The sequence below is a fragment of the Corvus cornix genome, chromosome 5, assembly GCF_000738735.6.
Source record: "Corvus cornix cornix isolate S_Up_H32 chromosome 5, ASM73873v5, whole genome shotgun sequence".
NCBI lineage: Eukaryota > Metazoa > Chordata > Aves > Passeriformes > Corvidae > Corvus > Corvus cornix.
In genome coordinates, this window is record NC_046335.1 from 25,690,372 (window position 1) to 25,713,401 (window position 23,030).

A 23,030-nucleotide genomic window follows, 5' to 3' on the forward strand; every position below is an offset into this window, starting at 1 on the left:
GGCTACAAGGACAGAATCACATTGCTCAGTGACATAACTGCAAATTGATTTACTAAGCAGAGTAAGTATAGTGGGTCAATTCCAGTTTCTGATCTATGCTGTGCACACTTGGAATGTGTGGTCTGGACCAGTGGCCTGGCCCCAGTGCCTGGAAGTTGCAACACATGCTCTGCTCATTTAAGGCCTGATGATTGTGTACATCCCCTTCCAGCGGGCTTTCAACACCTGTCTTCTAGAGTGTCAGCATAAACTGCCAAGGGCCTTCCTAATCACCAAGTTCCAAACCAGTCTCTGGGAATTTCTCTTAGGCCAAATAGCAGTCAGGGCAGGGGTGTCCCACAGCCTCTGGTTTCTGTCTCCGAGTGCCTTAGGGTAGTGCAAAGTTAGGAACAGTCACAGTAAACAGTTGACTTATCACTTCTTTGTTTTTCCTATTCATATGGATTAATCTCGCCAGAGCTGGCCGATCTTAAGGTCGCATTTATCCGAGCCACGTTTTTAGGTGGGTTTTACCCTCCGACAATTGAACGAAACTGAAGACTCGTGCAGATAATTTTTAACATGCCTCCCTTAGGCCCTGCCAAGCACAGGCTTTGACTCTTCCGTGATTCCCAGAACGTCAATTTAGATTAAACAGGATGAGAGAAAGTAGGTTGCAGCACCATCTCCTCGGTGTGACTCGGGCCGGGAGGTTACTATGTTCAGGTCAGCCGTATAATTTAATCAGCTCGGGCCCGATGTCGGCGTTCAGCGGGGAGGGCCGGGGAAGCGGCGTGTGCCCCCACCGTGCTCCCCGGCTCTGGGAGCGCCCGGAGCACGCCGTGCCGACCCCACAGGCCGCGGCGCCTCCTTGCCGGTGGCCGCGGCCGCCCGAGCACAGGGCGGGGCTGGGGGAGGGCGGTCCCGGCTGCACCGCCCCCGTCTCTGCTCGGCCTGGGCCCGGCGCGGGGCCGCTGGCGGGCGGGGGAGCGCCATGGCGCTGGGCTCGGCGTGGAAGCAGATGTCGTGGCTGTACTACCAGTACCTGCTGGTCACCGCGCTCTACATGCTGGAGCCCTGGGAGCGCACCGTCTTCAGTATCCTTCTGCCGGCCGGGCCTGGCGGGGGGGGTTTGTGCGGGGCCGGGGGCTCTCCCCCTTCCTTGCCGTGCTGTGTCCGGCGGTGGCTCCGGGGCTGCCCCAAGGCCTCCGGGCGGGTGTGGCGGCTCCGCCGGCCCTGCGCGGGGCTCGGGGAGCGCCCGGGCCGTGGTCGTGCTGAGGGCGCTGCCGCCGGCGGGGCTTGCTGGGGGTGGAGGAGAGTCGGGCCGGGAGGGGAGCCGAGCCGAGCCGGCCTGAGGCGCCGAGCGCGGCCAGAGGGGCGGCGGTGTCCGCTTGGGACCGAGGCTTGGCCCCACCTTGCTGGCGGGGACTCAGCTCCTCACCCTTCCAAACTTACATGCTGCCCGAGCTGGGAATAAGCCTCACTCTGCTGTTTTCGCATGCCGTGTCCGGGCGCCTGGCAGCCTAGTCCGTTTCTCCTCCGGTATAAGTTTTTATCTCTAGAGTTGTGGTAGTTCTGTCTCTTGCACTGAAATCCAGAGCTTTCTGTTAAGGATAAGTGTCTTTAATGATTTCTTTTGTATTTTTGCCTAGAGGAAAGTAAATGTGCACGCTGCAAAACCTGGGAAGCCTAGGGTTTCATGCTGCTTTGTCACATAGCTTTTATTACATGGGTATTTAATCCTCGAGCTGGTAAATTTGCTTGGCTGTTTCAGAGTGGAAGAACTTGATAGATGCTCATGTAAAGGCATCTGTATAAACACTATTTATAGGTTTTCTTCTTTACCTGGCCCTTTTTTACAGGCAGTGCATTTTCTTAAGTATTGCTATGGCATTGCAAGTATTTTTCTCTGAAGTGTGACTGTTTTGATCTTGACTTAAAATGATGTCTCAGTACGAATGACCCTGAGACATCTCCAGTTAATGCTGAGAGGCGGATAGAGAAATTAATTGAAACATTAACATAGAGAAGGGTATAAGCAGTAGCAAGAATCTGCTTTTGCTGAGATTCTGCTCAGTTTTGTAAAGAAACTCATATTTGTTGCATAAAAGTGGTTGCCCAAGTTACAGTGCTGTGGTCAGTCATTTTATTTTTCCTGTGCCAAGTCAGTAGAAATGGAGATGACTGGAAAAGAGGAATACTATGTTTTTATAGACTTACTGTGCACAATTGTTCAGGTAGGGGTTCTTCTGTTGTATTCCTTGTTAACATACGTTCTTCCTTTTATGCCATGCCTGTGTTATTGAGGAAACCTAATTTTTGTTTTCCCTGCAATTATATTAATCATGATTATTTTTTTTCCTTTTTGCCTTGTGCAAAATATTTAAGTAAATGAAAGTGTGTACATGTTTACTTTCATAAAATGCTCATATTGTAATTGCCACGTAGTGTACAAATGTAAGGAGTGGCACATGTATCACTTCTGATATCAGATCACCAAAAATGTTTTTTGTCCTCAAAGTGGATGCTTTGGCTGTAGGTGGGCCATGTCTGCTAGGTGCTGTATGGATGCAGTGCAGACACAGTGGCCTTGGGAACTAATGGTGTGTGGCTGTGCTGCGTGTCATGCTGCTGCCTGTGCTCCAGTATCAGAAGTGAGCACTGATAGGGAAATGTGGATTTATGAGTTGACCTTCATTTTAGTATCTCTTGCTGTATAATCTTCTGGGACTATAAATACACCAAGCAGCTCTAAAAGGCACACCTCATACCTCTGCTCTGCCGTGGGTGAGTCGGTCATAGAGCGCTTGTTATGCTTGTGCTGTGGAGACTTGATTTCAGCAAAGCGCAGAGCGTGCACAGCTCCTCTGGTTTCACCTGTGGAAACCGAGTACTGCTGTCTGTCTTATCACGCTTGTTAATCTCCAGTGTGTTTTATAGTGTTTCTGGCTAAGTTTACTGAATCTCTGCAGGTAGTTGGACGAAATCAACAGTTTTTTATTAATTTTGAGTACTTCTGAATTTCTGAAACCTTAAGCTTTTTGAAACCATAATCTTTCAGTAATCTGATGCCGGAATTTGTTTAGATAAAGCTTCAAGAGCCCCTAGAGCTTGACAAAAATACAGCTGTACATATACTTTATAAGCTATTGTCTCAGTTCTCTATATAAGTTTTACAAAAGTTCCCTGTTTGGAGTTCAACTAATAAAGTGGTCATCTGAAGACTTTTTAGCTGATAGCGTCATGTGAAGTTTATTTTGCATTGTAATCTGCTATAGTAAAGTACTAATGACTGCGTTTAAGTACACACCTTGAGTCAAAGCTATGCTCATGCTCTGAGGCTTTGTGAGTGAAGTAGTTAGAAAACATCCAATGCGGTCTGCTTAAAAAGGAGGTCATCCACAAATAAGAATGGTATTGTTCAGTAAATACTGATTTACTTCTAAAGTAATTTACTGAGTAAGTAAACTACTTTTTCAGTAAATACTCATATTATTGTAGTTTTGTTTTGTTTTGGATTTTTGTGGTGGTTGACTTTTTTCTGCTTGGCTTAATGGGGCTGGCTTCAGCAAGACTTGCTCAACATCTAAGAAGATGAATGTGAAAACGTGTATTTTCTCAGTGCCCGCTTTCTGTTCTGCCTCACACTTCCCATGCTCTGGCCTGTCCTCTTGTGTCACTGACAAGGCAGTGGATAACTTGCAAGGCATCCTTTGCAATTCAGCTGATTGCTTCTGCTGGCATTCTGGTTTTCAGTGTTCATTAGGTTCTTCTGTGGCTTATAATTGCCGAATACAGTTGATCTTGTTGTTTCAGAAACATAATGTTATAAGATAGTAACCACTAAAATTTTAATGCTATAGTTTGTGATGTCTTGTGCGGTTTCTGTTTCAAGTGCTTTTTTCCTCAACTGTAATTCAGATTCCATGTTAGTTTCCATTGTTGGAATGGCACTGTACACAGGCTATGTGTTCATGCCTCAGCACATCATGGCAATATTGCACTACTTTGAAATTGTGCAGTGATGAAGAACGTATTTTCAAGAAGTAACTGGGCTTTGAAATCTGGTCTACAAAGAAGAATGAACCTCTTAGTTTTAACAAGATTTCTACTGATGTCCGAAAGACACAATTATGACTCTGAAGACTAGGAAATGAGATATGTAGAGCAGGGACGTGAGATGTCCCCTGTGTTGTGTTCATTCCCTTTAATTTTACAAGATACGCCCTTGTATAGTAGTTTTGTCTACTTTAACATTGTGATTGTTCTTTGATATCAGTATTTTCTTAACTTTGTGACAGTTTCAATATTGCACTGTGAAAGCTTTTCTTAATTGTAATTTTGAGTAAATCTTAATTGCCTTCTATTTTTAATCAGAAAGTCATCTTATTAAATGGGGCTTAAAGCTTTTGCTATTGTATGGTATGTATTTGCCTGGATATTTCTATTAATGCTTTTTGTAAGAAAATACATCTAGATTCATATTAGAGACATGGATATATTAGTCTAATGCTATTTACAAAAGTTAGTTTGTATGACTGAACTCAGGTGTACTGTTTGCTGTCCAAACTTTGTTCAACAGTATATTTGTGCATATCACCTAAATTTGGAATTGGCAGTTATTTCAAGTTTCTGTATTCTACCTGTTGGAGGAGGGAGGGGGAAATGAGGCATTCAAGCAGAGTGAAGACTGCATTCGTTATGTTTGAAGTAGTGCTGTGGTTCTGGGCTCTATCTGGGTGGGAGGAGAAACAGACTTTCCTTTACTGGTATTGGCCCACATAAGGCTTTGGGATAGCACTTTAAATCAACCCTGTTTTTCTAGCTACCAATTTAATTGTACTTTTACAGGATGCTTTATTATGTTCCAATAGCTATGGTTTCTGCTGATTTTCACTCAACAGTTTAACTATGTCTAGGTTTTCAAGGGGTTTTCTATTGCTGCTAGTGTTCCAAACATGTTTTCGCTACAAATGACCAAAACATAGGGGTTTCAATGGACTTGAGTTACAATTACAGCAATAAGTAGCTGAATATTTGGCTGAAGTCCTGTCTTTTTTTTAATAGGGATTTTTTTCAGTTTTGTATTCTGAAATGTAAGATGGTGACAACTTAACTTTCCTAAGTGGACAATTTTTTTGTTGTTGTTGTTTAAAAAATAAAAGTTAAAAAGCAGAGCTTTGATGCAGAACTTTCCTGGAGAAGTTAAATGTGTTTCCGAGTGCTGCTTGCTTTTCTCAGAACTTTCCAAAAGTGATACTTGACCAAAGAACTGTGATTTTAATGGTCCAGTAATAATAGGTACTGTTATGTCTTTTATGCAACGTCTGTTGACATCAGAAATTGTAGATGTCCAGTATCTATAGAGATATTGTCTTTTATTTAATTTTCTCAAAGGTGTATTCATGAGAAGAGAGTGTTTTTCCCTGTATTTAAAAACTTCATATGTATTTGATTAAAAACCCTGTTGTTGTTTTGGGAACTAAAAACAGTGAGCCTTAAACTTCTTAGATGAACCTGAAGTTGGTAGGAGTCTCCCTCTAATTCAGTGCTTTCACTTATTAATAACTGGCCGACAAAACATGGGTAGGTTTTTGGGATTGTGTTTTTTGTTTTTTTTTTTGGTGGTGTTTTATTGTGGTTTTATTTAAATGTATCCAGAGTTGTATGTGAGCGTTTTAAGTGTATATATGGAGATAATGATAAGTTAATGTACTCTTTTGGAAGTAACATAGCATAAGTCCAGTCTCTCTGTGGATTAAATTGATACTTGATTGTGATGTTTCGTTGCAAACTACTACCATGATTGATAACCTCTTTCTCAGCAGTAGATATGTTATTTGTATGAGGGTGAGAAAATCCCTTCAGTGTGGTGGCATTAGGAATGTTAAGCATGATTTTTAATTGTGAAAGGTTTTATAAAAGGGCTTTGATATACTGACTTTTATTAACTGTCTGCTTTTTGTTGAGGAAAAAAAGAGTAACCACTAATTTCCAATTATTTGTGTTATGTAGGCTTGATTGATACCATACAATTGAATTCAATTTGCTAATTTGAGTAGTCTTTTTCAGTATTTCTTTTAGTATAAATCAAGAATCTTATAGTCTTGGATAGTTCTTTTTAGATTCTGAATACTTTGTGAAAGATGGAGTACTTTCATTAATAAAATACGATGTGTTACTAAAGTTTAAATTTCTAGAAGAAAGTTTTTGCTGTGTGTCATTTTGTTAAGGTTGAGCTAGTGAAGAGATGGTTCAAGTGGTGATTATTACAAAGCAGAGCTTTCTTTTTTAAAGTAAGGGTATTGGTAGGGATTTAAGTAATCATTACATTTGAATCATAATAAATGAATCATAATGCTACCAAGTTGTTTTCCCACTGCAATCTGCCTTATTGTCTTATTAGTTGGGGGATCATGTCCTCTATGATAGAACCATAAGCTTTTTCTCTGCAAGCTGGAGGTTGAAGGTGCTTCAAATATCATTTGGAGGCAGCTGGTCAATTATGCTTTTGTTCAAACATGTTGATAACAATTGAGGCATTAGTAATTTAGATGAAATTGGAAAAAAACATTTGTGAGAAATGAGAAAAAAAAATGGCCTGAGAGACCTGCCAAGTGGCTGTATGTTAATCTTTTAATAGTAATAGCTCTTGGGGTTTAGATTGTATCTTTAGAAATAAGCATTTAAAAATGCATTAGGTGTGTCATATAGCAGAACGGATAATTCCAGTTCCTGCCAGGCAGACTGAGCTGGGGTGACTTGCTGTGCTCGAGGCCCTGGGGCTCCCAGAGCCAGCTCTGCAGAGGCTCCTTGGCTGCCTCCAGGGCTGGGTACTGTGGAATTATTTATTAAAAACCTTTGCAGAAGGAGCTGCTCTAACCAAAACAGGCATTGTATTGCAGGATGTCAGGCTGGAGCCAGAAACAGATCCAGGACCTGTGTGGTGTATGTATGGCTTGAATCAGTTTTATCTTTTTATGTACATACGTACGCACATACTCTGGTCTTTAAATGTGTGTGTGTGTATATATATATATATAAATACAGTTTATTTCTTGTAAAAAATTATTACATAGCAATTAGTTTGGAGACAGAGGCTGTGGGGTTTCTTTTCTGGTTTCTTAACAACCCTATGAAGGAGAACACCAGAGAATCTTGAAGTGAGACTTCCTTGACAAAATTTTGCAATAAATATATTTGTGTATCCATCAATATTAAAAATAAATAGGTGTGAAAGGAGCATAGCACTGTAAAGAGAAATATTGTGTGATAGATGGGCATTGTGTTACTGCAGATTGGCTCCAGCTGGTGTGGTGTGAAGCATTGCCATTTTCCATTCAGGTGAAGAAATGAAGTGTGCATTATAAATGCTGAAGAAGGGGTACTTGCTGTTGACTAACACAAATAAAGGTTATACTGGGGTGAAGAGACACAACTTGAAGAGATTGGGTACCATGGGCTGTGCACAAAGCTGTGGACAGAGCAGCCATCCTCTAAAATACCAGAGCAGTGGAGTCTGGAATTGGCGCCCCAATAAAGGTTTTCAGTGCCAGAAGTTCCTTGCACGTGCTTATTTGCTCATGTTTTCTATGACTGCTTTCATAGGAAGACAGTTTTTCCCCTCTTGCTGACATGTTTTCCTGATACCAGTGTGGTGCTTTTATCCTTCCCGCCCCCCCCCTCCCCCCCCATACAAAAGGAAATCAAAACTTTTATGCATTGTTTCTCTATTTGATCTGCTAGGTCAGCCTTAAACAGCTGTCATCAAATAGCTGCTGCCTTTTCTGCCTTTTGTTTGTGTAGTGATGATTTAAGAAGAAAATTTGGCATCATAGTCCAGAGCTGGATCTGCCCTCTCCTTGTAATGGAGAGAGATGAAACTCTAGGTCTGATCTAGATTCCAGTGTGGGATTGGGGCAGAAACTCCTCTGCTTTTCATAACCTTCAGTGCATCACCACTAGATCCTCAATCCATCTTAACTAGCATTGCATGATTGAATACTAAGAACTTATGAAGAACTTTCCCTGAGAGTTTAGCTGGACAAGAGTTGAACAGGCCTTGATATAAACCTGAGTCAAACACTCCAATTTCTAAAGTAAAAGATCTGTCACATAGTTGGAACTAATAGGTGATCAACACCTTGATAATCATGTCTGATGTATCTGGTTTGTACTTATGCCTGTATCTGCAGGTGGAGTTGTCTCAGCATGTCTTGCATTTTGTGTTCTCTGCAATTTGAGATAGCATGTCTCAGGCCCAGATTTTACAATGACAAGAGATGCACTACAAAACCCCCAAAACAACTTCTTTGGGAAAAAAATTGTCATGGCAATGATTGATATTATTTGTCTTTTCTGTGAAATTTGTTTGTGTCTACTGAGGCAGAAAAGGCAAGTAGTTATGATTACATTGGAATTTAAACCAAAAATCTTGTCGCCAAGGTTTATGTTCTTTCCCACTTCTGTAACTGGCTGTTGTCCTCTCTTCCTTCAAGATGTTTTTGCTGCAGATACTTCAAAAAGGAAGAAATGAATGCCTCAGAACACTTTGCTCTGTGTTGCTATTTAATACACACTGGTAAGGTTACAAAATTCTGGAATATGTCTCTGAATAATATTTTTGCTGGAATAATAGGATTGTCCTATCAGTTCATCTGAGGCATGCATGCACTCTTAATTTGAATATCTAGTTAGTATCTAGGTGCCAGACTACTGACAGCTTATTATTGTGCTCATCTTATATCACCACCTCAAAGTAAGCATTTTTGAGAGAAAGCCTCCTGTGCCACATCCCAGAAGCCCAGAAGTTTATATGCTTGCTTAGGTAATACTTCCTGAATTTTAATCAGAGTTAGCAAATAGTTCCCAAACTCAGGATAGAATTGGGTGGTGATTATATGAAGTGGGGTATGTTTCGTTGTTACACTTGTTTAAAAGAAAAAAATTTTCAAAACCCCTTCTGTGTTGTAGAGTATTTCAGTAGGTTGGTCAAAAAAGTAGTGCTCAGCTCAGCGTGACTGAGGATGAAATGTGCAGTCTGTTTGTCTTAGACCACAAAGAGGGACTGCTGAACTCTTGGTTTTCTAATCAAATGGAAAGGTGGACTTCACTGGAAAGGGATCAAGGGGCTATCTGTACCCAGAGAATAAGAGACAACATCTGTGGGTGTGAGGCTTTCTGGGTCAGGACACAGCTGCAGGGTGTGCCTGCACTATGTGATGGTGCCTAATGCTGAGATCAGAAGTACCCTGCAGAAGGACTTGTGCCACTTCTCTGCATTTCATTGAAAAGAGAGTTATATTAAGCTATGCTTACATTGAAAAAATTTCAAGTGTTAGTGAGGAATCATGAAGAAGTTGAAGTAAAGCATGCCAGCTCTGGTCTGTGCTTTGTGCTGCGTGGTGTGAAGCAGACAGCCGTTAGGTATCCGCATGACATACTGGGTTTCCATACTACCTCTGCTCAATGTCATGTGCACATGTGAGCACAAATGTTGTCTTGTGCCTCTTGAAAAATCATAAGGCTTGTTTAGAAGAGTGACAAGTGTAGTTCAGGTCTTTTGTTCCTCCTTTGCCTGGTGACTGCAGTCTGGGGAGCAGGTGCTACACTGATTGGTAATCTCTAATTTGATAGATGATGGTGATATTCATTCCTTTTGAAGCCAACATATTATGTATCCCATATATATATGGGGTATACCAATGATTTGGATGTCTTTACCTGCTTCAAGAAGCAGTCTTGCTGGAAAACCCTCTTTTGTCTGACATTTCAGCAACGTTGGAACTCTCCATAAAACTACTGATAAACCCTTTGCCTTGTGTGTTAGACTGGTTTCAACCACTGGATGCTTTCTTAAATAGTTTCAGGCCTAGACAGGACAGTAGACATAAGAGGTAACAGGGATAAGAGAAACCGAAATCCATCCATGTCCATTTTATTTCACCTGCGGAGTTACCAGGTGTGTTTTGACAGTTGGAGACTGGAGTAACCAAGGTAAAGCACTAAATTACACTAACAAAGAAAAACAAGACTTGGAAAGTAACAGTTGTGATGCTGTGTTGAGGCTTTGCTCAGATGTCTGGCCTGTGCAGGTGAATTATTTTTTTATTTTTTAAAAAAAAGGCTTACTTATATAAGCAAGACAAGGATAAGTTCTAGTGAACTAGAAGACCAAAAAAGAAGTGGAAATAAGTAAGGACAGGCTATAAAGGAGATGTGTAAAAGCATTGGTTAGACAACCAGATGGCCTTATAAGCTTGAATACTTGTTATGTCAGTTGGGGCAGTGGTGGATATTCTCATAAGTTGACTTTAGAATGGCTTCTGACACATTCTCGCCCAGTGTTTGCATGTGGACCAGAGGAACTATGAGTAAAGCGAATGGGCTGGTTGGTGGCTTGAACTGGATGGATCACTGTACTCTCATCAGTTGCTCAATGTTAATTTGTGAAGTGGCTAAAAGTGGAGTACCCTGTAAGGTGATACTGGGGCTGATGTTCAGTATCTTCATAGCTGACCCTAATTATTAGACAATGTTCCTCTATGGGGAAGAGAATTAATATGCTGGAAGATAGAGCCTGGGTTCAGAATTTGGCTGACAGAAACTTCACGCTGTTTGACAAGAAGTGCAAAACTCTCAGCTTTGCTGAGAGAGATCCTGGGAATCAGTGGTATGTGCTGAATGTTAGCCAACAGTGAATTCACAATATGAATATGGCAGCCTGGATGCCAGCCTATGGTAGGAGAATGTGGCCACCAAATGGAGGGAAATTGTCCTCATCATGCTGCTGAAGCAGCTGCTGCAATACTGTGTCTGGTTTTGTGCTCTTTGATTCCAGAAGGATGGTAAGAAACTATCCAGAAGAGACTATATAGTTAGGAGTTAGGAACAGGGTTCCTACAGCAGTTGTGAAACCTTTCTCCTTGAAGGTTTTCAAGACTTCTCTGGACAAAGCCATGACTAACCTGATTCGAACTAGTGTTGGTGTTAGTCCTGCTTTTAGTGGGAGGCTGGACTAGGTGATCTCAGGAAGCACCTTTGAAACAGCTTTTCTATTGTTCTTTAAAGACCAAGGAAGAAGTCAGGTGAAGGAGTGTGAGAAAAAAATTTACATGGATCATAACAGCAACTGAAGCAGTAGGCATTAGGAGAATGATACAGAATCCAAAGTGTTAGAAACTCATAGGATGACAGAGTGAAAGTATAGGGAAGGTGCTGAGATGACAGTGGTGACATGATTCCAAGATGATCTTTGCAGCAACACTGCATTTCCCTCTATGCTATTTTTAGTCAATAAAACATTACAGTTAGTAAGACTGAAACCAACAGAACAAACTATTTTCTGAGCTTGAAATGAGAAAAAAAATCAAGAGAGGCATCTGCTGCAATATTTTGCAAGTATGTTTCCTGTAAAACTGAACAGCTTGCAAGCTGAGCAGAGTTATTTACCTTTTAATGATCTCTGTTTTTAGAACAGGTGTCTCATGGACTTGCCCTGTACTTTGTTATTATTTTTGCCTTGGAATATGTGTCCTGAGTTGTCTTCTGGGCTTAAACATTGATTCATCCTTACTCATATTTGAGGACTTTTGTATTTGAGTCTTGAATGACTCTTCTGTTAAGAAATCAAAATATTTCCTCTCATTTTCTGTATAGTATTGTTTCTGGAAGAGAACAAAAAGAAGAATCTAATTTCCACTGATTCAGTTTGAGGCTTTTCCGTGTGGAACTTGAAAATGGCTTATTTCTGGGGGCTTGTTCTTCTCATGAAAGGCCCCAAACTGTAAACCAGGGAAAACAAGCTTGTTTTGCAGTAAGTATTTATGGAGTAATTTTTTCTTTCCTTTTGATTATTATAGAATTGCTATTAATGTTCTTTTGTGAATTCCCGAATGATATGTGGTTAAGAATTGTTAAAAAGGAATGCTCTGTTGTCTCCCAGCCCTGGATCTTCCTTAGCAAGAAAAAAAGTACCCTGTAAAGAACTTTTTTATTGTAGGGGTCAGAACACTTTAAAAATGCCACTTAGATGCGTTCTGTCAGAGAGTAGCCCTTTATTTTTTGTCCTTTTGCAGTAGCTGAAAAGAGAGAGAGCTTTTCTTCTTGCTAGAGCTGATTTTTAGCTTCTTTGGACTATAAGGTCTCAGAGATCTTGGCAAAAATGAGGATCCCTGTAACTGAATTCCTCCCATCTCTATGTCCAGTCTAATGGGTATGGGATGCGGTTACCCTTTCTAGCTGAAGTTAATGTCAGCTTTACTTAGGTAGCTAAAATGCAGGTCACTCACCTGGGGGAAACCCAGCTTCCAGTCACTGCTTTCACATCCAAGTAAATTTAGGAGAGTATCAAGGAGACTGTAGCATCCCTCTTAGCATGTGTCCAGGTTAGTTTGGCCTCAAGTACATTGGCTTCCAATTTTTCTTTACACCTGATTGAAAATTTCATTCTGGGAATGAGACAGATTTTTCCATTGGCAACTCAGTTGATATACCTCAGGGCACCTTTACCTGATCCCTGCAATTTTCCTGGCAACCACAGGACTAAATTCAGTCACTCATTTTGAATGTCAGCACTCCAGGAATTACACCTCACCTCTACAGTGTGGGGTGAAGCTTGTGAAAATAATCCCTGCTCTCCATTTAATTAGCCTGTTTGTCATACCATCTTGATGTACCGGTATAACAAGCCAGGATGTCAACTGGATTAAAAACATCAAACAACTGCTATGCTTCTAAATGAGCTGTAAGTCTAAGGTTTCTAGTCAAAACAACCTCCCAAAGCCATCAGCAAATGACAACCCTGCAAGAATTACTCCTTAACAAGCGTGCTGTCAAGTGAGCTGTGGAGTTTACACTAGTGAAAAGCAAATGGCACCTGTCTATCTGCAAGTGGCTGATTCCCCAGCTGCTCCCAGCTGTGTGCTTTTGCAGAGCTCTGTTCCAATTAGAGATTAATTTTGGGGACTGCTAGCACAGAAAAATGCAGTGCATGGTTTTGAAGAGAAGGGAGTCTATTTTCATGATCAGTGGGGTCTTCTATAGTTTTGGAAGCTAAAAAGTGGTCTGATTGTTCTTGTCCCTATGTGTCTTTTCATGATGCTTTTGTATGTGTCATATGCTTGTGCAAATAAAGAAACAAACCAGGTAATCTCTTGTGGGGTGGGGTTACTACCCTTCCAGTTATAATGATTTTCCTTATTTCTAACCATAATCCTGCTTTTCCTTAAGCTTATTGCTACCTGTCTTGTCTACCATGTGCAAAGATGGGTGATCTTTTGCAACAAGTTTTTATATACTTCAAGGCAGGAGGGACAAGGGAGGGAATTAATAATCTTCCATAAGATAAATTGCCTCAGATACTTTCTGAAACTGGATATTGCTTCATCTGAGGCCTTCTCAGTGCCAAGTGAAGTAGACAAACTGTATCCTGAAAACCACATGAAATAATCCTGTTCATACATCCCTGTCCAATGTTTCTCTTTTCACAATGGCGTTACATTGACTTGTGTTTTGTTTGGTATCTGCTGCCTTCCCTTCCTCTTAATAGCTGTTACCTTGCCAGCCATTTCCTGTCCCAAAGTCATTAATTTGGGAGTTATTATGAAAATACAGTGCTTGACATTAATTCCTGCTTGGTTTGTGTCCTTTTTCCTTTTCCCAACTGCTTTCCAGTTTGTTTATGTTGAATTGTTTGCCATCCAGTGTACTTGCAGTTCTCCCTACTTTCTCATGTGCAGATTTAATAAGGTTGTTTATTCTATTGTCCAAATTATTAGTGAAAGCACTGAATGAAGCCGAAGTGGTGCAGTTATCCATGAAATATCCACCTCAATCCATTTTCCTTTTTTGAAAGGGAACCACAGATAATTACCCCTTAGGAATAGTGTCTGATGACTTTTGAAGGCATCCTGTGGTGGTTTGATCTAACCTTTGCTTCTGCAGCTTATTTACTTACAAGTTTGTCATACTGGGTAATGTCAAAGGCCTTTACTGAAAGTGAGCTTTGACATTGATTTCTTCTTCCTTGTCCACAAAGCCTGTTGGTCTCTTGTGGAAGGAAAGTAGATTGGTTTGGTATGATTTGTTCCCTACCGTTCATCTGCTTTAGTACCTTTGGTGGGTTTACAGATGGTATGATTTATTCCAGTAGTTTTCTGGTAATTGAACATGACAGGTTTTTAATTTTCTGCTCCTCTTTTTTTTCTCCCCTTGTTAGAGGTGCTGTAGATCTTCTGCCTTCTAGAAACTGCCCATGAGTTCCTCAGGATGACTACCAACACTTCCTCTGGGTTTTTATTATTATCCTAGAACAGACAACATCATGCTCTACCAATATGAAAAAGGATGGCCAAGTTATTATAACCTATTGTTCTTATTGGGGATTTTGACATTAAGTGTTGTGGACTTGTGTAATTTTTTAATATTTTTCTTTTTTGAATTCCTAAGCTAAATTTCCTGTTCTTCTAGCTGCCAGAGTGTATATGTTAATGTTCCTTCTTAGTTGCATCTCACTTTGTCTTACCATTCCTGATTTTGTCTCTAGGCACTCCTACTATTCTTTTACATTCATCTTTAACTAAGACCTAGATCATTTTCTGTGTATTTCCCTGTTTTTATCGGAGGTGAATAAAGAGCGTTGGTGTAATTTCTTTGAGGAACTGGCACCCTAATTCCTCCTTTGTTTGATTTTTAAAAAATTTCCTAAATACAGAATATGAGTTTGTAACAGGCATCTTTCTTTAAATGTACCTTGTATCGAAGGTAATTTTCTTAATTCCTTTTACTCAACCTTCCAAAGGATCAGTCAGTCTATCATTCCTTGGTTGCTGTCACTTTTGCTTTCCCAGGTGATCCCTCCTTACATGTTAGCACCAGATCTAGCAAGGCTTCCTCATGTTCCTCTACCTTCCATGTCAGAAATAATTTCTGTTATCACCATCCACAGGGCTGTGTCCTTCTGTGCTCCCTTCCCATGTTGATATGGCTGATTCTCCATTCTCTGAAATGGAGAGCAGAGCTTTCTGTACTGAGGCTGGGAAAATCATCAGATTGTCATCAAAACTTGAAAAGCCAAAAAATTCCACAGAAACCCTTGGTGGTTTTGTGATGCTCACTGCTGAAAGTCCCCCCTTTTTCCTAAAAGAAACTGAGCAGGGACAGAGAAAACGGTACTGTAGGGTATACAGATTGTAGCAGCAGAATAATTTAGTGACTCTTCTTGTTCTTTAGGTTTTATTTAAATTCTATCTGGGGAAAATACGTCATAGCCTGTTTTGAAGCTCTGCTGGAGCCAGGAGGGTACAGCCTGTCACTTGGGGTGCTTCTAAGGAAGGGTGCAGCCATTGCCGCCCTCGGCTCCTGTGTCTGTACGCGCGGCTGCCGGAGGTGCGGTGCCTCGGCCGCCGGCTTGGCTCTGCTCTGCCTTGGTCCTCTGCCAGCCCCATGCCTTAATGGTGATGGCACAGCAACAAGCTGCAAGTAGAAGACAGGCCTCTGGTTGTCTTGAGCCAATGCTCTTATTTCTCTTGTTCTGCTCAATTTCCTAGTCGTCTTCAGATAGAGCAGGGCTTAGGGTAACTCTGCTGTTAGAGTAGCAATTAGCTTGGCCGAAATGCCGAGGAATCCCAGCCCTGTTCAAGTCAGTGGGATTGCTATCACTGATGTGCCAGGATTTCATCTCGGTGCGTCTGGACTGTTGGGAGATACTGTGCTACTTTGCTGTATTGCATGCTGAGTGCAGTGTATTTAGCACTTATTTATTCTCCCTTTGTAAGTGGTTACTTAAAATTCAAACCTTAAGCCAACTAAATCCATTGTAGTGAAGCTGAATATTTGTGAGAAATAAGTGAAAGTCTATTCTCAAAGCATTAACACTTGTATTTTCCTTGCACTGAGTGTAAATGCTTCTGTAAAGTGAAAGTAGCGCTGGTGAAGGGTGCCGATTTGAAGGCTTTAAAGCTGGAGATCTCTATCTTCAGGGCAAATCAGCCGGGAACTTCTGAGGCAAGATCCTTGGCTGAACAGTTCAGCTCTGCACAGGGCTGAGAACTTCAGGTAGCCTGAGCTGACTACAGTAGAGCAAATGGTTCAGTCTGTGGCAGCACAGAGCAGTTCCATGAGATTTTTTTTTACCTTATTGCTTATAGTTAGGTACACTGAACTTCAGTGAAGAATAAAATTAAAATATCCTTTCTGGTGAGAGTCCATTTGCTGTACTTCTTAAGGAGTATATCTCTGGCAAGCTGCCTAAACAGCTTCCCACAATTTAGATTGCACTTTAGGCTGTTCTTGGGGAGTTGTGTGGAAAAGGCTTCTTGCCTTTCCTGAGATGGTGTTCAAGTAGGGCTTACATCCATAAGCTTTATGATACTGTTTCAGACCTCTCAAAGCCATATGAAAGTCCACCTTATCCTTAGTTAATGCCTCACTCACCCTTCCTTAATTTGGGCATTTGCACCGCCACCTCCATGCTGCACCACTGGTGATGGTGCTACCCCACCTGAACCCTGCAGTGCAACCCAAATGTGAGGGGTGGGACTGGGGCGGTCCTGGAAAACTGGGGACAAAGATTCCTACTGCTTGTCTTCTGCACATTGATTTCCACTAGTTTTAGCACAGAGCTTGGCAGCAGCTGAGGAAGTGGAAGGTAATTAGGGATAACTGAGAAGAAAAATGATCAGATTTTTAATTCCTGCAGACCTATAGTAGTGCTAGACACAATCTCTTTTGACATAATAAAGGGCCAAAAATTGTGTAATCCAATCAAATTAATTCCATACCTTTTTCCCTGCATCTGGTAGGGTGATAGGATGATTCAAACCTGATTTGAAGTACAGGCCATTTTATATGATACAATATTGAAAAACTGGTGATAATCTGAAAGATGGGATTACCTGGTGTTGAATGTTTCTGTCTTCCTGAATGGAAGCGCATCATTATGACAGTAACACTGGAAATAGTTTCAAAATTTTGATCATTAAATAATATTTTCATTATGAGCCACTATATATATACCATTGATAATTGCAACAATTATCTGTGTCTGAAGTCAACAGTTCCTGTTCACAAAGTGTTTCTGAAGGGAGATGCAGCCTTCCAGAAGGCATTACTGATTCCTTTTGCCTAGAAACCCTTTCTGAAGGCCATGACCAATGGGCAGCTGAGGAAATTGGTTAACTGGGTGTGCGGAGTTCAAGCCAACCCTGTGCTGGACAGGTTGTGCTAGAGGGTTTGTGGGTTGTACACAGTGGTATGATTTGCTTTGGGAACAGAAGGGACTGACCTTCTGTTTTATATTGACTTATCCCAGAGTCTGTATCTATTTTGTTGGTGTTTTTTACTATGGTAATTAATTTCTGCATTCTGTAAGCGTACTGTTTCTATGCTACGTCCTACCATATACACATTTGCTGCCACATACTGGCTGTCTTAGGTCTCTTTTTATGCACAAGAAGCTGAAATAACCCTTTTTCTACAGGATCTTCTTAGTTAGCCACCACCACCTTGCTGTCCCTTGCCAGCCTCAACTCCTATTTAGTTTTCTAGAACTGGCTTCAGAGGATCTTTGGGGACTGGGAAGTGTGGGGTTGGTGTCTGTGCCAGCACTGCAAGTCAGAACTAATGGCCTCAGAGCCAGACCTGTTGTGTTGTTTTCCTGACACTTGTGAAGGGTGGGAGGTGTGCTGCATAACAGGATGGTGACTTAGGTGTCTTTTTATTAAAGATCTAAGTATTTGTGGTCAAGCCTGGGCAAGTAGGCAGGAACGAGAACCTAGGCAGAACGAAAGCGTGGAAGTACGTAACATTGTTTGGTAAGGAGGAGTATTGAGGTGAAGAGTAAATATCCTGGCTTCGGGACCGTGAGTTTAGGCAGATGGTATTTGTACACTGTCTGTAATTGTGCTTTTATCACAGCCAGTGAAACCTCAGCAGGAGAATATGGAGCCAAGTAAAGGTCTGTGCTCTGAGGATGGTGGAGCTGAGTGAGGATGGCCTGTACCCCCACAAATGCACTCAGCTATTGAGCAGTGGCAGAAGCACGCTCCATGTGTATTTTCTTCTGTGATGCACAGAGATCAGAAAGATTATGATTATTTTATGGCTTATGGGTTTAATGAAAGCTTTGATAAACCTGGTCTTTTTAATCCCCACTTAAAGCTGACTTTCTGTCATTTTTGGTTTGAAAAGAGTATCTGCATTGAAAAACCTGTTACAGGGGCACAAACCCATACTTTTAGGTGGTTGATATTTCAAGTCAAATATGGACATAGCTGCAGTGCTTAACGGTTTGAAGCTAAGGTTTGAAGCTAAGTTAAACATGGTATTCTTTCACATCTTTCTCCTTTTCTTGATCTGCCACGCAGTAAAAGGGAGACACAAGAATGACTATGCCTACGCACAGCACAGAAGAAAATACTCCGATCTCATCACCATCTCCATTTTGCAAATACATCTAGAGCACAGTAGTGACAAACTCTTATTTATCTGGTTACTAATTCCCCTTTGAAATATGTTACATGCCAGAGTTTATCTGGAGTCTCCAATGCCTCATTTTAGGTCCAAACAGACATTAATTAGAGACATTAAGCTCTCTGCTGCTCCTAAGCTTTTCATGCATCACAGCTGGAGTTTGTTTGTATTGCAACTCGGTGCCGAACAAGGCACACCCAAGTGCAGGCTCTGCACACAGTCAAAATCTTTAATAAACAAAGTAAGGTGAAGCCCACTCTTTATTTAAAAAAAAAAAGAAGAAAAAGGAGGGGGGAATCTTTTCAGTCTTGAAATACGGAAGGTTTTTTTGTTTGTTTTTGTTTGTTTGTTTGTTTTTTGTTTGTTTGGGGGTTTTGTTTTGTTGTTGTTTTTAATTTAATGATGTTTTGGAAGCAGAATTCTTATTTTTATGAAGATGGAAGTTGATGACTGCTCTTTTCTGTTGTCCTGCTTTTGTTCTGCTGTTGGCCCTCTTTCCCCTCTTTGCTCACTGTTTACACTTTCAGTTCCCAAGCTATTTTAAATTTATGCTCTTTCTGATTGTACTGAAAGTCTGTTTCCTAATTCATCCCATTTTCTTAGTGTTTGATTGGTTATACTTTTCCTTGTTTTGAGGCTATTGAGGCAAGGATAGTAATACTTTAGATTATGGATATCCTCTCCATATTTATTACCCTACTCTTCTGGTTTTATTTGGTCTGCTTTTTAGCATACCCTACAACAAATAAAGCCCAGGACTTTAAGTTTTCTCAACATTTTGGTTTACACTTGTGTTTGCTGAAGGCGTTTTCATACAGTAGCTGTAGATATTTTGGTTAGAATAGAACTGTGGAGTGCTAGTTACAGATTATCTAGGAGCTCCCTTGGTGAGCCAGAATCCATATGTTGTTTTGGCTTGGTTTGCCATAAAATTACTCCTGATTATTACTTAATGCCTTCTCCCAGCCAGAGCTTCTGGATATTAATAGAGGTCCAATTATTAATAATTGATATTATTAATTATAAGTAATAATTGTGAGGGGAATTGGAATTAATAATTGGGAGTTGTCAGGGAAGGCTTGTACAACCAGGTCGCCGACTATTTTTATCAGAAGTGTCTGGTGTGGGAAAAGAACAAATACCTGCTTTTGTACTTTTCAAAAGTCCATATAAATCTTACCTCCATGCTGAAATGTGGCAGAAGTAGGTGGTTCTACTGTGTCAGATGCATTTGCTGGCCACCAGCAGTGCAGGTCTGGCCGGGGTGTACTCCTACCACACCTCTAATTGCGCTGTGGTTTTATGTCTAATCTAGAAAGTATGTTACCTGTCTGCTTGATCAGAAGTGTTTCAGCTACTCTTGGGCAATACGTCCACATTAGTTATTGCAGATGGGACCAGTGAGTGACACTGTTCCACCCTGTGCTTTCGGTGCTGAGGTGACCTTGAGCAGACTGGCCAGTGCAGTCCCCTTTTGTTGCATTTCTTCAGACAGTGTAATGATCAGCTTGCCAAGGGTCAAAGTCTGATGTAAGGGAGAGACAAGTCTCACTTCTCTGCACGTTTGCAGGTTTTTAGTCAGTAAGTTGTTTGTTTTGATGAACAGACAAAACAAAAAGAGAAAGGCAGTGTTAGGATAGCAAAATCTGAGTTCCACAGAAAAAGTTATGCTAGACATGGCTTTGCTTATGTCCCATCCACGTGCAGGATCGGCAGCATCCACTTTGTTGAACTAGACTGATGGCTGTCTGACCTGAGACATCACCCGTGCCAGTGATTTTGTAACATCCCTGCTCTGTCTATTCCCCTGCACAGGGGAATGTGCATTTGTTAAATTAATGAGTGGTTATTGATTAACAACCTTAATTAACTGACTGACTCCAGTCAGTCACTGACTCCACTGTCACTGTCCAGCCTCCTCTTGGATTTTGTGATGGACATGGAGAAGGTAAGCAGATGTGGGTGGTGCCGTGCCTGAGCAGTGCTTACCTCTTGCAATCCCCAGGGACGGGTGCTGATGCTACATGCAGGTGGCCTGACTGCGGTGCTCACAACTCTCAGCACTGCAAAGAGTAGGTTGAATCTGCGCTGGCTCATGATTGTAGATGGTTATTGCTTTCCAAATTTAATACTGAGGGGCGGCCAGCTCAGTAATGATGAACCTTGCAGCCTGTCATGGAGCCTGTGTTCTGGAGGCAGATAGACAACATGTGCAAAAACTCGTTCCTTGTCAGCATAATAGCAATAATGGGATTACAGTGTCAGCAATGCTAATTGATATTAAAACAAAGCCAGGTGTGTAAAATACAGTGCAATAATCTAGAGCCAATTAGGATTTATTGTAAACTGACAATGAATGTAGCTGCAAATTATTCAAAACCTCAAACTAGTTACTAGTCGGATTAGTTTGTTTGCATTAGTAGATCACTGTATGTATCAGGCTGGCATGAATAGACTAGTTTTGTCTGAAAAAACAAGCAGCACTTTCCTAAATTTGTCTTTGGTTCTTGATTTGTTACTCTTGTATGAGACCCACCAATTTTCAAGATGGTTGAAAAATATGTATAACTTCCTTGGCAATTTCTCACATTGCCTAATTTTTACTTTGATTAGATTGTTTATATTCAGACAAATCCCCATTCCTAGGTTGTACTGGATGTACAGGAAAATAAAAAGGGAGACAGTAATCCACAGCCTCTAAATGAGATTTATCTCATATAACACTTTAGATTTGAAATATACTGCTACTGTGGGATACTGAGTTTCTGACAGTTCTTGCTCTTTCCTATTTATATAAGTTGTCACCTTTCTGGTCCAGGTGCTAATTCAGTCACCTGACATAGTGCTATGGGACAGACCCATCTAAATTATGGTGGAAATGCTTAATTCCACTGTTTCAAGTTTAGCAACATCATGTTTCTCTCTCAGTCTCACTGACAGTTCATAAGGTTTCAAACCTTTTAAAATAGAGGATGACATCTGTGACTCATGGCCAGTGTATCTTGACATTTACCCTTGTGAGGCGATTTTTGTGACTCATTTTAGAACAGGCTGAGTTGCCTGATGTGCAGTCGCTGTACCTCTGAGAGTGAACCTTATCCCTCTCAAAATAGGTTTCTATACAAATTGTTCCTGTGAGAAGTGCCTCAGTGCTTGGGTGACTCAACAATGAAAATAGCAGTGGGTACAGAGCCCGCTCAACAGTAAGTGCCATAAAGACTGAACATCTCTCTGCTGATGTTCTGCCTCATGCTATTGCCAGGAAAGGGCTCCCTTGATAAAACTCCAGGAGACACCCAAACTATTACTTCACAAAAATATGAGAGGCAGCTGCTTACCAATAGATTTATCTAGACTGCAATACGTGTCATTTCTTCAGAGTATCAACATGTCACAGTGAGCAAAATAAGAACAATTCATCTTTCCAAAGATATGCCAGGAACAGAAGAGCTTGCCCTTAAATGAGCACCTCTTACACTGAAGGTCAGCCTAAGTGCGTAAGTCGTACAAGAGGTGAAACAGAGCTCTTCCTCATGTTGACACAGGCCACTTTTTGTCACTACAGCAAAAGTGAATCTTTTATGGTGAAGCAGTATTGGTGCTAGGCAGTTGTTTGGGCTGAGTGGTCATTGCAACTACCTAATGCTGTTTTTGCCTTGTTCAAATCCTGCAGTTCTATTTCCCTCTCCTCCCCTAAAAGTATTTGTTCTGACCTCAGGCTTCTGCTCATTACAGCTTCTGTCTCTGTGCTTATAAATCAAGCTCCATCACAAATATCTGCAGTTTTAATGCTGTGATGGTAGCACTCCTGACATGTTGTTATAGCAACAGTGCATACTGTATATCTCAGAATATCCCACCTTATATCACTGAAATGAAATATTTTGTGTTCTATCAGGTACATAGAATCTGTGGTGTTTTAAAGGATATGTTGTAGCACCCATCTCCTTTCTTAGATAACAGCTCCATTTCCTTGCACTTGCTCTATCCTTCCGGGGTTTCTAATCAACCATAACATTTGTCCCAGAAACACTGCCAGCACTGATGTATCCCTTTTGTAATGGAGCGAGCAGAAATGTGTGTGTGCCTGTGGCAAAGAGCGGACAATCGATTTATACAGTGGCAGCAAAGGAGCCACTCTCTCCTGGAATAAATGTGTGTAAGAAAATAAATTAATGTTTGGAATTGAAATTGGGTGAGACCACAGGAAAAATAAGCTTATTTCAGGGGAGGATGGGTTGCATGGCCCAAAGTTCACAATGTACTGTGAATTACTGGGATGAAGCAGGACCTCCAGTGCTCTGAGGAGGGAAGATGAGAGGAGGTCATACTGGTCCTTCCTGATTCTTCCCTGTCCTACCGTGAGAGACCTGAGGATTTGTTTCTGCTTAAGACCTTTTTTTCCCCCTGCAGCTGTGTAAGTCTCCTGGCTGTCAGTCCCGGCTCTGCTCAGCCCAACACAGCCCTCTGCTGTGAGCGAGTGGGAAGCCTAACAGCCTGGCTTCAGCTCGTCTGCATGAGCCCGATTTTCAGATGCAGCTTTTAGGGATGTTGCCCACCTACTTTTCTTTTTTTACTGC

The 23,030-nt window shown here is 41.3% G+C and overlaps 1 protein-coding gene across 1 annotated transcript; it reads left to right on the plus strand.

Annotated features, from left to right (window-relative positions):
- Positions 1–887: 887 nt before the first annotated feature.
- On the plus strand, positions 888–5,921 carry SPTSSA (serine palmitoyltransferase small subunit A). The gene is made up of 2 exons (XM_010392209.3): positions 888–1,076; positions 3,901–5,921. The coding sequence occupies exons 1-2, from the start codon at positions 974–976 to the stop codon at positions 4,002–4,004; spliced, it is 207 nt and encodes a 68-aa protein (XP_010390511.1). The 5' UTR covers positions 888–973; the 3' UTR covers positions 4,005–5,921.
- The last annotated feature ends 17,109 nt before the right edge of the window (positions 5,922–23,030 follow it).

Coding starts and splice junctions, on each gene's coding strand:
- SPTSSA (XM_010392209.3), top strand. CDS start 974: ATGGCGCTGGGCTCGGCGTGGAAGCAGATGTCGTGGCTGTACTACCAG. Junction 1,077..3,900: donor CTGGGAGCGCACCGTCTTCA/GTATCCTTCTGC, acceptor ACTGTAATTCAG/ATTCCATGTTAGTTTCCATT.